The following is a 16,261-nucleotide window of genomic DNA, read 5'->3' as shown; positions in this document are numbered from 1 at the left end:
TGTTTATTTTAGATCTGTGTGGCAGCAGCAATATACATTAAATAAATCAATAAATCCACTGCTGTCTTGTCTCTTCTGAGGCTGGGATTCTAAACAGTGTTCTGTGCTCGTCTGTGCAGCCAAAGACAGAACAGTTAGCATGTTTTGCTCAAACTTTCGCCATGACATTAGAACTAGTACACCGTTGTCGCTTGCGAAATCAAATGACAGCGCTGTGGGTGTAAACTTACAGATTAAAAGGCCAGTAATATTATAATGAGATCCCTTTGCCACGTCACCAAGGGAGTGAAATCAGACACGCTAACCAAAACAAAGTTACTGGGTTAATCTTTTTCATGTTTCCTTGGTTGGTAGATGCACCGGGGACCTGATTATAGCACTTAAAACCTGGGATTTTCATGATATGTCACCTTTAAAGTAAACCAAGATATATATCTTGATTTCATATGGTTTTGAAAAATTGTGCAAATTTTCTGATTTTATGACACGAAAAATATAAAGTAAAAACTAAATAACATTTTCTTGCACCTTGAATACGCGTGTACACACATGATTATATAGCTTTAACTTTAAAAACATTTTACTTTTTTTCAATGCTTTTTCTTTTTGCAAATATTGCCATTTTCTAATTCATAAATATTACATTTTCAAACATCTACAATCTAAACAAAACTCGCTGTCATCAGAGGTAAAATATCGGTCTCATTTTAAGAGACCCACAGTGATATCATTTCCTGTTTAATGGTTTTTGTTCTGAATTTTAAAATATGAATTTCTTCATGTTCTTTATATCGCCTGAAGTTTTTAACTTTTAGTGAAGGTTTTTAATTATTATTATTAATATTGCTAATATTATTATTGTGCCACGTTATTGACCCCATATATCACAAAAACACTTGCAAGTACAAGAACACAAAAAAGGTGTCAATCAAGAATTAATTTTCCATCCAAAGTGTTTCTCCATGCAAATACACTGACCTCAGAGTCTCACACATACAGAGTGCTGGCTGGAGAATCTTGAGTTTCTCAGCTGTTAAATCACAGTACATGAGGTGCAGGTATCTGATGTGTGGACAGCACTGAAGGCAGTACAGCAGCACCCAACAGTCTGTGCTCCTCAGGGAAACTTTGGACAGATTCATGGATACCCAATCTCCTAAAGCTCTCCTCACAAACATCTCATCCTGGAGCTCATACAGACAGCGAAGAGCAAACAGTTCACATCCATGCTGTCTTCTCATTGTAAGAACACTTTCCAGCAAGTCTGTCTTCAGTTTTATGATTTGAGGAACAGTCCACTTGATCATTTCAAAGAGTGAGCTGCTTGCTTTCTCATTTAAGAGACCACAGAGAAACATCATGACTGAAGGGACAGGATTTGATATCCTTTCTGGAGATAGTCTATTGATTATACCCTTCGATTTCAGCGATCTCAACAGCTCTCTGACTTTCCCCCAGGACTCATTTTCATCCAGTATAATGTAGAAAAGACCTGTGAAAAACTCTTGAAAGCTGAAATGCATAAACTTGAACACTGGCACCTGTCTGTTTTTTCTTTTCAAACTATCTTTATACAAGAACACACTAGTAGCTGGATCTAAGTCAGTCTTGGCTACACACTGTTCATCAAGAAAGACATGCTGCTTCTTCATCCCTTCCTCTGCCCGCTGACCCAGACTCCTCAGCATGGTGAGGACAGACTGACTGTGACCATGATGCTCTAGTAGAGTGGACACAAAGAGCACATATATGGAGGTGGTTGTCTTTAGTTCTCTCATCACACGATCGTCATCGGTTAAGTGTTTCTTCAGACAAAAACAGACCATCCAACACAGCAAAGGCACAGAGCAGGCAGTCAGAAGGCTTTCATTCGCTTTTAGACTCTCATATGTTTTGCTGAAGAGTTGCTCATCCTGAAAGAACTTCTGGAAGTACTCCTGCACCCCTCTCTCAGAGAAGCCCATAATCTCAGTGAAACGCTGAGGTCCCTTGAGGAGATTAAGTTCTGTATCTGCAGCTGATCTGGTGGTAACCAGCAGGAAAGACTCAGGCAGAATCAGTCCATTCAGCAGACGCCTAAGAGTGTCCATTGGCAGGGCTTTCTGCAATGGATTAGTAGGTAATGATATTTGAATGTGTGGATCAAATGAGAACTCATCTATTCCATCAATGAGGATGAGGACTTTCCTTGGTGTTAACTCTAGTATCTGTGAGATCTGATCTGATGTTAAACTGCAACTCCAGCTCAAAAGCCCAAACAAGTTCATCATCCAAACAGCACACTTCAGCTCTTCACACTTCAACAGAAAAACTACATCAAAGTTTTCAGAGTAAAGTTCTCCAGAAGCCCAGTCCAACATGATCTTCTGTAACATGAAGGATTTCCCTCTTCCAGAATCTCCACTGAGAATCACAGTTTTCGGGGTGTTTCCTTCACTGTCGGGACTGAACAGCTGGTCTATTCTGATGCTGTGATTCTTGTCATTTGATAACAGTTGAGATGAAGCATCCACAGACCTCACATGATCACGATAGTATTTCTCAGTTTGCTCTTTGCTCCTCTGAATGATCACTGGTTCAGTATAACGGGTGGCCAGATCAACACGCTCATCAGATGGAAGATTATACTCTGTCGCAACCTTACATTTATCAATGACTGATGCTTTATAATGAAGCATAGTGTCACTCCATTCTACAAAAAAGAACACAGCAGTTATTACTTTAGTGGTTAATAAAATCTCCCGATCACACTGTCCCCCTCACCCCCACAGCTTACAAGAACAAACTTCAATATATGAAAATATAACTGTCATTTTGTGTGTAGTCTCAACCAGGCCTCTGTTGTCTCTGCTTAAATACAATCCCTAAAAGGAATTTCCCAAAATAGTAGTTTAACCTGGCTATTTATTCTGAAATGTTGAATTTTGCTCAAATAATGCGAAATTTAAAATTTATTATACCATGCAGCCTATTTTAACATTTTTCTCATTTACTTAGACTTTTAACTGGTTTACTTAAGTATGTAAAGATATGGACCCTTTTCACAGACTGTAATGACGCTTTTCCACAATATTCTTTTATTTTCATTTTTAAAAAATGAATGTACATTTATAATACTATACTTTGTGAAAAATCTAGTAACACTGCTGCAAGGATATTTCTAATACAATGGCATAGGGAGTGACATCTTTCTCTTTTCTGACTGCCGTAATTACTCTCTCTATATACTGCCCCCTCTTTTGGAGAGAAGAGAACACTGGAAATGTGAAAAGGGTTTATTGTGAGAGATTGTTACACTTCTACGGAAGTTCACCACCTGATGACTGTCACTAACTCTGATTCCCTTCACCTGTTATATATTAGGTTGTTTATGTGTATATTTACATTTAGACTGAAGTCTCAGAGCTCTTTTTGAAGTCTTGTTGTTTTTTTGGAGGACAATTCTAAGTGTCTGACCCCCAATTTCGACCCCCTGCCAGATAATTACCCCCCTGGCTGCTACCTGATTGGTCCACTGATAAATGGTCCCATTGATACTTTTGCTCTTCTCTGCTGCCTGTTCGACCAGCTTACTCTTTTACTGGCTGCTTGGTTAATCCCCAATAAAAGTCTCTGCTCATGAAACGAGATCACTCTGCCTCATTCCCTTTATTGCTGAGATTTACAATCCCCAGTGTGACCAATCCCCCCAATGCAATGTTACAAAGCGTAATAAAGAGTAATACTCAAATATAACAGTAAATAATGATCTCTTGAACTATAAGCTTGAAGAAATCTATAAAGTGACTTGAATTGATAAAAGTGAGTTTATCCTGTTATTATGTCTGGCTGCTACTTTGGAACCAGGATCAGGAGGCATGTGTTTCCATTTGTAATCACCTGTTACCAAGAACCACAGAACAGGTCACATTAGACTACCCACATTGGTAGGTTCACGCATAATAAAAGCCATTTTTCACTCCGTCTCCTCCAGAATGTAGTACTTCCAAGAGCTTTCTCATTTTGCCCTGCTATGATCTCTGAATACGTTACATCACGTATCACGTTCTTATTTATATTTATTTATATTTTTAGATTTATTTAGGCGTTTTTGCCTTTATTTTGATAGGACAGTAGCTACATATGAAGTGAGGTGGGAGAGAGAGAAGGGGCCGGGATCAGGAAAGGTCCGCAAGCCGGGACTCGAACTCGGGACGCCGAAGTACAACGGCGTTATATGTCGGTGCGCTGCCCACGTATCGAAAGCCAAATGGGTCAGAATTTGCGTGCTTTTCACTGCCGTATTAATATTAAAATGCCGTTTTAAATAACGCCGCCAGTCTGAACAGCTGGTCTATTCTGATGCTATGATTCTCGTCATTTGATAACAGATGTGATGATGTTTGTTTTCCAAAAGTGCGCACAGACCACACGATAGTATTTCTCAGTCTGCTCTTTGTACCTCTGAATGATCACTGGTTCAGTATAATGGGTTGCAAGATCCACACGCACATCAGATGGAAGATTATACTCCGTCACAAACTTACTTCTGTCAATAACTGAAGTTCTGTACAGAAGATTAATGGTGTCAGGGAACAGGAGAGAGATGAAGCAGCAAGGACTCAATGCAGGATGATGGGCCTTTATTAATGGTAAAAACAAAACAAAACTAACAAAAACTACCCCGAGGGGGAAAAACAGGCAGGCAGGCCAGGAACAAGGCACAACACAGCAAGGCAAGAGAGAGCATAAGACTAATAACATTAAACAACGAAACAGCACATGACTGCAGACACAAGGAGAATAAATAGGGAGACACAGGTGGAGTAACCAAAACAATCATGAGATAACAAGAAGGGCGGGGTCAGACAATAGACAGGAGAGCACATGGCAATAACAAACAATAATGTGGCAGTCGTGGCCTAATGGTTAGAGAATCGGACTCGTAACCCAAAGGTTGCGGGTTCGAGTCTCGTACCGGCAGGGATTGTAGGTGGGGGGAGTGAATGTACAGCGCTCTCTCCCACCTTCAATACCACGACTGAGGTGCCCTTGAGCAAGGCACCGAACCCCCAACTGCTCCCCGGGCGCCGGAGCAAAAAAATGGCTGCCCACTGCTCCGGGTGAGTGTACACGGTGTGTGTGTGTTCACTGCTGTGTGTGTGCACTTTGGATGGGTTAAATGCAGAGCACTAATTCCAAGTATGGGTCACCATACTTGGCCACATGTCAGGTCACAAGCCATGTGCTCAACAAACAGACACAGTGACCTCTGGTGGCCATCTAAGTCACACCAGCCGATAACCGTGACACATGGTGCTCCAATCTACAGGAAAAAGAACAACCGTATTTGACATTCGTAGTTTAAAAAAAGGGGGAAAAAAAACATAAAACATACACAGTCTTTGAAGAATGAAGAAGATAGCAAAAGTTTTATGACTTAAAGATGCTGTTTTGCTAAATACAGGTGTGCATGGGGTTCAAAACATTTTTGAGTACAGCAAATTACATTCGTATTGTAAATGCATTTGAACACCTAATGACCTGTCATTCAACAATTGCATTAAAACAAAGGTATAAAAATTAATCTTAATACAAGGTGTAAACAAGGCCACTGAATTAGACTACCCCATCCCATGTGCAACACTTCATATTTTACTACCAAATTATATATAATATCTAGTTATTATTAATATTTAACTTACACTGGAAAGGTTTCCGTGACATCTCTCAAGATTTTGGCAAAAACTCACAATTCATTTCCAGAACATGGTGCATGATGGGATACGCTTAGCCTTGAATACTGCTCCGAAGCGGTATTCGAGATTTAGTTTAGATTTAGTTTAGATTTAATTAGTTTAGAATTTAGATTTAGTTGTCCACCAAAAAGCAGCATGATTACAAATGTGATATTGATTTTATACAGCAGTTCAATAAACAAGAATTTAATATTAAGACACTTACGTTTTAGACACAATATTGACTGTTTTTGCGCTATTTCGCCAACAAATATAATTCCAATTTGCGTCTCTGAGCAACATGACGCTGTTTTGTTCCTGAAAGAATCACCCGTTTAAATGATTCGGTTCAGTCGCAATGGCTCACTTATTAACAGTGACTTGCTGCCACTTACTGGCAGTTGTAATTTCACATTTAAAGTATCTTTTCATTTAAAAAAATAATAATTTTAAATATCAGTATTCAATGTTTTATGTTTAAAATATCAAAACAGTATTAATGCATTTCTAACTGCAGGTTAAATGTCCTGTCCTGCATTAAACAGTGTGTAAATGCATCTAAATGCCACTTCAGATGCAGCTTCCGTTTCCTCTGCATTGCAAAGGTTAATTTTGTCAATACTGATTTCATTTGTTTGGTAATAGCCCAAATGACTTATTGTTCTAACTGACTGATTCAATTTAAGAATCTGACTGAAAAGATGCACACTTTTAGAAAAAAGGGCTTTATAAAGGTAAAAATGCCCATAAAAGGTAAGAAATCATTTTAAACTTATTGGAAAAGATTCATTTCTATCACTGCTGTGAACTGATTACCACACAAAATATGCAGAATATCAAAAACTTTAAGAGTCAGCTGTCCACGGTAGTCCTTAAGATATCAGCACAATAACACACTCAGCAAAATATCAACTAATTATCGTTATCGATAAAATCTCAGAAAATATTGAGATATTTTTTGTCAGTAGTATCGCACGCCCCTAATACATTTAGTGTTTTGTTTAGAAAATCGTTTTAATAAATATGAGAAGTACCCTTTTTTCCACTTGAGCCCCTGCCCCTCAAAATGTCTGTGCACGTCCCTGCTCTCAAGTTACCAAGACCACAAAAGTGTGGGTATTCGGATGTCATAGCATGGCCACTGTCATCTTGCATCGATTACATTATTTGGAGGCCAAGTCTGCGCAGTAGTGATCATAAGGTGGAGCCGCGGTTCTGTATCAAAGTCCCGCCCAAACTCCCGCAGACCCAATCGCAAGCACACAATCAGGACACCAAACCCCAAGTTTATAGCATCAAATAACTAACTAAAAACAAACTTATTAGAACAATCAACATTTGAACATATATCAGTGTGATAAGAACTACCTAAAATGACAGAAACCATCTTTGGGAAAAATGTATTTGTAATGTAATTTGATATATATATTTTTTAATTTAGCTCACATCCCATTCGTTTACACAGAGAGGGGGCTGGGTTTATATGACCTATGCTGCAGCCAGCCATCAAAATATTTTGGCTTCACTTTTCAGAATGTGTGAGGCACATTTGATTTTAATGCACAATGCAAGACTCCTTTCTGATTGTAAATAAACAAACAGGTTACCTCTTCCATGTATCTTCTTTTTCTGCCGTCTATCTAGTTTCTCTTTCAGCTGAGAGATGGATTTTTGTGTATCATCAAAGGATTGAGGATAACTGACAGTGATGCCTGGTGAGTCTGGTCCAAAAGGGAAAATGTGAGACCTGAAACTCTACATGAAGAAAAAAAAAATACATTAACAGAGACAATCTGCTTAGATTACATAAAAAAGAATGAATAAATAAATCTGAGAAATACTTTACGGAATTCAGAGACACTTTCTCTGCACAATATCTTATTATACACCCTTATTAATTTCAAAAGAAATTTTAAATATCATATATTAATCAGCAATTAACCACTAATTAATCCTTTCACTCAGACCTTTCTGATACCTTATGACAGCCAGTTACCAATTAGGTTTAAAGTAACTAAAAAGAGGCCCAGCACTGGATTCCTCACTGACTGAATGGAGTTGTGTGCAACTACTCTTTCAGCTCTTTTCAGAACTCACCAGGTCAGAATCAGAACTTGAAGCTCCTTTCAACTTCAGAATCTGAATTTCATCATGGAAATGTATCTGTGTGGAACAATGTACCTTTTTCAAGTTAAAACAGTCAATACTACTAGAAAATTACAAATTTACAAACAAAAATAAGTTTTTTTTCAGCTGTCAAATGTGCCCAAACTTATGGTCAATGAGTAAAAAAATATGTAATTTATATAGGCCACATAATGCAACTAAATATGGTCGTTTATTCCTGTTCTGTACTCTGTAATTCATGTTGCTTTGTGTCAATGAAAGAATGAAACTACTGTATTTGTTTTTGTTTAATTTTTGTGTATCTTATAGGTGGAAAACATTTGTCATGTTGTTTTACAGTAGATTTAATAAATATTGTGGTAGCTGTTTTAATTTTTGAGTAGCCGGATTGGGTGGTAAATGAGACTAATACAAAGTGAAACTCTAGATGGTGCAGATCCTTTAAGGGATAATTCACCCAAAAATGAAAATTATGTAATTAATTGCTTGCCCTTTATGTCATTCCAAACCCGTAAGACCTTTGTTCATCTTTGGAACACAAATTAAGATATTTTTGATGAAATCCGAGAGCTTTCTGATCCTGCATAGACAGCAATGCAACTACCAAGTTCAAGGCCCAGAAAGGTAGTAAAATAGTCCATGTGACATCAGTAGTTAAACCATAATTTTATGAAGCTACGAGAATACTTTTGTGTTCAGTTCACTGCATGATTCAGTTTTTTAAAATGCATTTAGAATTATCACAAAATTCAAGATATGGGGGCAGAAATGTATATATTTACATAATTTCATATAGTTAATCAGTATCACACGAAGACTGACGTTTTTTCCACCAAAAAGCAGCATGATTACAAATATATTGCAATATATATTACAAAGATATTGATTTTATACAGCAGTTCAATAAACAAGAATTTAATATTAAGACACTTACGTTTTAGACACAATATTGACTGTTTTTGCGCTATTTCGCCAACAAATATAATTCCAATTTGCGTCTCTGAGCAACATGACGCTGTTTTGTTCCTGAAAGAATCACCCGTTTAAATGATTCGGTTCAGTCGCAATGGCTCACTTATTAACAGTGACTTGCTGCCACTTACTGGCAGTTGTAATTTCACATTTAAAGTATCTTTTCATTTAAAAAAATAATAATTTTAAATATCAGTATTCAATGTTTTATGTTTAAAATATCAAAACAGTATTAATGCATTTCTAACTGCAGGTTAAATGTCCTGTCCTGCATTAAACAGTGTGTAAATGCATCTAAATGCCACTTCAGATGCAGCTTCCGTTTCCTCTGCATTGCAAAGGTTAATTTTGTCAATACTGATTTCATTTGTTTGGTAATAGCCCAAATGACTTATTGTTCTAACTGACTGATTCAATTTAAGAATCTGACTGAAAAGATGCACACTTTTAGAAAAAAGGGCTTTATAAAGGTAAAAATGCCCATAAAAGGTAAGAAATCATTTTAAACTTATTGGAAAAGATTCATTTCTATCACTGCTGTGAACTGATTACCACACAAAATATGCAGAATATCAAAAACTTTAAGAGTCAGCTGTCCACGGTAGTCCTTAAGATATCAGCACAATAACACACTCAGCAAAATATCAACTAATTATCGTTATCGATAAAATCTCAGAAAATATTGAGATATTTTTTGTCAGTAGTATCGCACGCCCCTAATACATTTAGTGTTTTGTTTAGAAAATCGTTTTAATAAATATGAGAAGTACCCTTTTTTCCACTTGAGCCCCTGCCCCTCAAAATGTCTGTGCACGTCCCTGCTCTCAAGTTACCAAGACCACAAAAGTGTGGGTATTCGGATGTCATAGCATGGCCACTGTCATCTTGCATCGATTACATTATTTGGAGGCCAAGTCTGCGCAGTAGTGATCATAAGGTGGAGCCGCGGTTCTGTATCAAAGTCCCGCCCAAACTCCCGCAGACCCAATCGCAAGCACACAATCAGGACACCAAACCCCAAGTTTATAGCATCAAATAACTAACTAAAAACAAACTTATTAGAACAATCAACATTTGAACATATATCAGTGTGATAAGAACTACCTAAAATGACAGAAACCATCTTTGGGAAAAATGTATTTGTAATGTAATTTGATATATATATTTTTTAATTTAGCTCACATCCCATTCGTTTACACAGAGAGGGGGCTGGGTTTATATGACCTATGCTGCAGCCAGCCATCAAAATATTTTGGCTTCACTTTTCAGAATGTGTGAGGCACATTTGATTTTAATGCACAATGCAAGACTCCTTTCTGATTGTAAATAAACAAACAGGTTACCTCTTCCATGTATCTTCTTTTTCTGCCGTCTATCTAGTTTCTCTTTCAGCTGAGAGATGGATTTTTGTGTATCATCAAAGGATTGAGGATAACTGACAGTGATGCCTGGTGAGTCTGGTCCAAAAGGGAAAATGTGAGACCTGAAACTCTACATGAAGAAAAAAAAAATACATTAACAGAGACAATCTGCTTAGATTACATAAAAAAGAATGAATAAATAAATCTGAGAAATACTTTACGGAATTCAGAGACACTTTCTCTGCACAATATCTTATTATACACCCTTATTAATTTCAAAAGAAATTTTAAATATCATATATTAATCAGCAATTAACCACTAATTAATCCTTTCACTCAGACCTTTCTGATACCTTATGACAGCCAGTTACCAATTAGGTTTAAAGTAACTAAAAAGAGGCCCAGCACTGGATTCCTCACTGACTGAATGGAGTTGTGTGCAACTACTCTTTCAGCTCTTTTCAGAACTCACCAGGTCAGAATCAGAACTTGAAGCTCCTTTCAACTTCAGATCATCATGGACATCATGGAAATGTATCTGTGTGGAACAATGTACCTTTTTCAAGTTAAAACAGTCAATACATTACAAATTTTACAAATTTACAAACAAAAATAAGTTTTTTTTCAGCTGTCAAATGTGCCCAAACTTATGGTCAATGAGTAAAAAAATATGTAATTTATATAGGCCACATAATGCAACTAAATATGGTCGTTTATTCCTGTTCTGTACTCTGTAATTCATGTTGCTTTGTGTCAATGAAAGAATGAAACTACTGTATTTGTTTTTGTTTAATTTTTGTGTATCTTATAGGTGGAAAACATTTGTCATGTTGTTTTACAGTAGATTTAATAAATATTGTGGTAGCTGTTTTAATTTTTGAGTAGCCGGATTGGGTGGTAAATGAGACTAATACAAAGTGAAACTCTAGATGGTGCAGATCCTTTAAGGGATAATTCACCCAAAAATGAAAATTATGTAATTAATTGCTTGCCCTTTATGTCATTCCAAACCCGTAAGACCTTTGTTCATCTTTGGAACACAAATTAAGATATTTTTGATGAAATCCGAGAGCTTTCTGATCCTGCATAGACAGCAATGCAACTACCAAGTTCAAGGCCCAGAAAGGTAGTAAAATAGTCCATGTGACATCAGTAGTTAAACCATAATTTTATGAAGCTACGAGAATACTTTTGTGCACAAAGAAAACAAAAATAACGACTTTATTCCACAATTCTTTTCTTCCACGTCAGTTTTCGCCATGCATTCACGTAACATTCTGAAGTAGAACAAGCATGCACTGCGGCTTGTTTGCAAGCAGAGGAATGCACACGCATGTGTCATGGTACTCTCGTGAATGCGTGTCGAAGTCAGACACGGAAGAGAAGAAATTGTTGAATAAAGTCATTATTTTTGTTTTCTTTTTACGCACAAAAAATTATTCTCGTAGCTTCATACAATTAAGACTGAACCACTGATGTCACATGGACTATTTTAACAATGTCCTAACTACCTTTCTAGGCCTTGAACGTGGTAGTTCCACTGCTGTCTATGCAGAGTCAGAAAACTCTCGGATTTCATCAAAAATATCTTCTTGTCTGTTCCGAAGATAAACAAAGGTCTTATGGGTTTGGAACAACGTGAGGGTGAGTAATTAATGACAGAATTTTCATTTTTGGGTGAACAATCCCTTTAACTTAATCTGCTAGTAATCACATCATTATCTATATGGCACAGCTGATTGGTTTCTTTCACATCAGCAGCCAATGAGCCTGCTAAACATTTAAATTGGCCAGTGTTAGCTGTAGCATTTTTCGGTGCGCTTTCAGAAACCCCCCACCTTCCCCAGCTCCACCTGAATAGATCTGCTATAACCAAACACGTTAACATTAACATGTAGGCCTATACAATCTTTCAGAGTTGTCATGACAGAACTATGGTAACATTCTATTCCAAATTCAGCCATAGGCAACACTTGGTTAACTTTCTAGAAATGTTGTATTAGACAATACTTTTAATATGAAAAAATATCAATATCAAAAATAAGGAGAAATAACATGTTTAGTTGTTAGCATACCCATATCCACTTTCAGTTCATACCTGTTTCTCAGTCCTCTCGGCTGCAGCTGATACAGTATGATGGTTTTTGTGCTTGTCCATCACACACAGATAACATATACATTGCTGGTCAGTACGACAAAAAAATTCCAACGGTTTTTCATGTTGAGGGCAGATCATCTCCTGCACTTGTCCAGCAGCATCTATCATACCGTGTCTCTCATCTCTAAATAAACTATCATGTTCTTTAAGGTGATTTTGACAGTAAGAATTCAGACACACCAGACAGGACTTGACGGCTTTGTTTTTGTCCGCAGTACAGACGTCACACTCCCCATCTCCAGCTGTAGACTCTTTTCTGATCATCCTAATCCCAGCAGCCTAACTGTGTCCACAGGAAATGGCCACTGGTTCCTTCAGTCGATATAGACAGATTGGACAGATGACCTGATCTTCAGCCCATGAAATGGTTTCTGTCATTTTTCTGCAAACACAAATGCACATGGCAGAACAACAAAAGCCAAAACTCTAGAAATAACCAGATTCAACAGTCAACCATTCTATCTAATATCACATTCTTAAATAAAGTGAAGGTCTTTGTAAGACACTCCATGCAAAAAGTGTGTGTCCAGGAAGTATTATCCAACAGCTCACATAGGTTTCAGTTCCTCTCTCTGCGGAGATGAAGAAATAGTTTCCTGGTTCTGTATATGATGAACGTGGGCAAAAAAAAGGCGTGTCCAGAGCCTGACTGTTTGGCTGGCTCGTTTTAGCAGTTAGCCTCTTCAGAAAGATGCCGTAACTACACCCTTTTGCTGCCAAAAAGCACTTTATAGGAGAGTGAAAAAAGTAAGCAACACACACATTTGACAGCAATGTAATAAAATGTACTTATCAGTTCTGTAAATGAAATGCGAGCCGAGGATGCGAGGGAACAACTGAGAGTGACAGGTGCGTTCTATGCAGAAGTCACACACCTGACGCACTCACATTCTCCTCCCCCTTCTTCTTCTTCTTCTTCTTCTTCTTTGGTGTTTTATTGGCGGTTGGCAAACCAACTAATAGGTGCATTACCGCCACCGACTGGACTGGAGTGTGGATCAAGATTTATGCAATATATATTATTATATATTATTTATATATATTATTTATATTCTCTTACTTAATTCACATTCTTTTATAAACTTAATAATATCATCATATATCTTGTTAGCTGATTTCCCCAATAAACCTGACAAGGAAAAGTCATGGTGTTTAACTTTCTTCATTGACTTAATAAGGCGATATCTCTCATTATTGTATTTTACACATTGAAGTAGTACATGTTCAACTGTTTCTTGTTGATTACAGTGTACACATTCCCCAGTTGGATGCTTACCAATTCTATATAATGTACTATTAAGTCCAGTATGTCCAATTCTAAGGCGTGTAATGATATTTCCTTCCCTTCGATTCCTACTCTCCTTTCTCCCAGCATCAACTGTTTTTTGTATATTATACAAATGTCTACCCGTTCCATGGTCATCCCAATATATCTGCCAAACTGATTGTGTATATGTTCTAATGTATACTTTAGCTTCTGCTTTACTTAATGGAATATGTAGATCTACTTGCTTTATTCTTAGAGTTTGTTTAGCCAGAATATCCACCTTCTCATTTCCGTCCACACCAACATGAGCAGGGACCCAAATGAATTGTGTAGACATACCCTTAACATTAATTTCATACATCTTGCATAATATTTCGTTAATAATATCCATCCTAACTGATGACCTGCCAGATTTTATACTTTCAAGAGCTGAAAAACTATCAGATGCAATGACAGTGTTATTTATTTCCTTCTCTTCTATCCACTGTAGGGCCAATAATATTGCCAATAGCTCTGTAGCATATACTGACAAATGGTTGGTTACTCTTTTCTTAATATAAAATTCACACATTGGAATATATACTGCTGCACCTGCATATCCTGTGTCAGGATCCTTGGATCCATCTGTAAATAAAACCATTGACTGTGGGAAATGTTTCTCAAAATACCTCTGGACTATATACCATATCGGAAGTTGATTAGAATTGTCTTTCAGTTCCTGCTGTATACTAAGGTCAACAGTTGGCAAGGGGAATAACCAGGGAGGAATTGAGGAAATTGATACTGTATTACTGTACTGTAATTGATGTAATCCTATATTTCTTGCTTTAGCATCACCTATCCACCCAAAACTTGTCAAATTGGTTTCATTGTGTTCCCAGCATTCTTTTATTCTCCTCCCCCTTTACATTTGTCACAATTTGAAGTCAGGTTTCTTGCGGTTTAAATAAACCATAGGCCTACATTTTACATACTTAAACAGTGCATGATTTAGCCTGCTCATATTTATTTATTAACAATATCTTAATCAATAATACTTACATCATATGCCAGATAAGGGCGCATATTAAGTTTCTTTTGAGGGAGCACGAATACTCCGTTTGACACGTCTTTGCTTCGGTGTCTCTGCCCTCGCATCCCAATGCGATCCTATTAATCAGTTAGTCTCCAATGGTGATACAAACACAACTTAACGAGTCAAGTTATTTGTTACTACGTTGAATATTTATTTTAATAACCATAAGTTATAATCTACTATTATTTAATAGATCATATAATGGTTATGGGGAGCATGCCAAATAAATTAAAGTCCACTCTGTCCCCATCCAACACCAACAAAAAGAACAAAATGGCTGTACGATGTGGAGGGGCTAATGGATATTTATGGGGGTAATTTATATGCATTTTCTCATTTTCTGCATCAATTTCTTCATAAAAAACAAATAAACATTGAAATGAAAGCATTCAGTAAAATTAACAAGAGTTAAAGTTCAATTAGAACAGCACAACCATACCAAGCGATGCATAGCTTTTTAAAACACGTACTGAAACAGATCTATTCTAGAGTTTTTAAATGGACCAAGAAAATTGGTTCTTGGGCGCAGGAGGTTTCTTCTCCTTCTTGGGTGCAGGAGTATTCTTCTCTGTCTTGGGTGCAGGTTTCTTTCTATTTTGGCTACAATTTTATTTATGATGGGAATACTGTCCAGATTATGAGGAGGTCTTATTTCTAGAATCAGCAGCATAAAACACAAAGATAATATTTACAGTTAGTGGTGTTCACACATAAATTACAGTACATCACAATTGTATACATACTGTATGGTGTATATAACATTGCCAGTGTTGGGAAGGTTACTTTGGAAATGTAATAGGTTACAGATTACAAGTTACCCTACTTAAAATGTAATAAGTAGTGTAACTTTTCAATTACTTTATTAAAGGGGTCATATCATGTTGCTAAAAAGAACATTATTTTGTGTATTTGGTGTAATGAAATGTGGTTTAAGGTTCAAAAAACACATTATTTTCCACATACTGTACATTATTGTTTCTCCTCTATGCCCCGCCTTTCTGAAACGCGTCGATTTTTACAAAGCTCGTCGGTCTGAAAAGCGAGGTGTGCTCTGATTGGCCAGCTATCCAGTGTGTTGTGATTGGCCAAATACCTCAAGCATGTGACGGAAATGTTACGCCCCTACCATACTGTGATGCCTTGTCCCGGCCGGAGTGACGAGACAAAACCCATTAAAACCCATTATAAACGAGGCATTTGTTGCATCCAGTGGGGACATACTTACGGATTATAATGACTTATACAGGTGCATCTCAATAAATTAGAATGTCGTGGAAAAGTTCATTTATTTCAGTAATTCAACTCAAATTGTGAAACTCGTGTATTAAATAAATTCAATGCACACAGACTGAAGTAGTTTAAGTCTTTGGTTCTTTTAATTGTGATGATTTTGGCTCACATTTAACAAAAACCCACCAATTCACTATCTCAACAAATTAGAATATGGTGACATGCCAATCAGCTAATCAACTCAAAACACCTGCAAAGGTTTCCTGAGCCTTCAAAATGGTCTCTCAGTTTGGTTCACTAGGCTACACAATCATGGGGAAGACTGCTGATCTGACAGTTGTCCAGAAGACAATC

The 16,261-nt window shown here is 37.1% G+C and overlaps 1 protein-coding gene across 1 annotated transcript in view; it reads right to left on the bottom strand.

The window, feature by feature from the left end:
* The window catches only part of LOC107692874 (NACHT, LRR and PYD domains-containing protein 3-like), a 17,502-nt gene extending 4,596 nt beyond the window's left edge, over positions 1-12,906 (bottom strand). Inside the window, exons 1-5 of the mRNA XM_016492076.1 lie at positions 12,888-12,906; positions 12,276-12,717; positions 7,815-7,880; positions 7,325-7,472; positions 979-2,692 (exon numbers count right to left, since the gene is read on the bottom strand). Of these exons, the coding sequence (XP_016347562.1) occupies positions 979-2,692; positions 7,325-7,472; positions 7,815-7,880; positions 12,276-12,599 (2,252 nt within the window). The 5' untranslated portion in view covers positions 12,600-12,717; positions 12,888-12,906. The remainder of the gene's footprint in view (positions 1-978; positions 2,693-7,324; positions 7,473-7,814; positions 7,881-12,275; positions 12,718-12,887) is intronic.
* Between the last annotated feature and the right edge of the window lie 3,355 nt (positions 12,907-16,261).

Source organism: Sinocyclocheilus anshuiensis, unplaced genomic scaffold (assembly GCF_001515605.1).
Source record: "Sinocyclocheilus anshuiensis isolate Anshui unplaced genomic scaffold, SAMN03320099.WGS_v1.1 scaffold1155, whole genome shotgun sequence".
In the NCBI taxonomy this organism is placed as follows: Eukaryota; Metazoa; Chordata; class Actinopteri; order Cypriniformes; family Cyprinidae; genus Sinocyclocheilus; species Sinocyclocheilus anshuiensis.
Note: the sequence above shows the minus strand (reverse complement) of the source record. Positions and strands in the feature narration are given on the sequence as shown.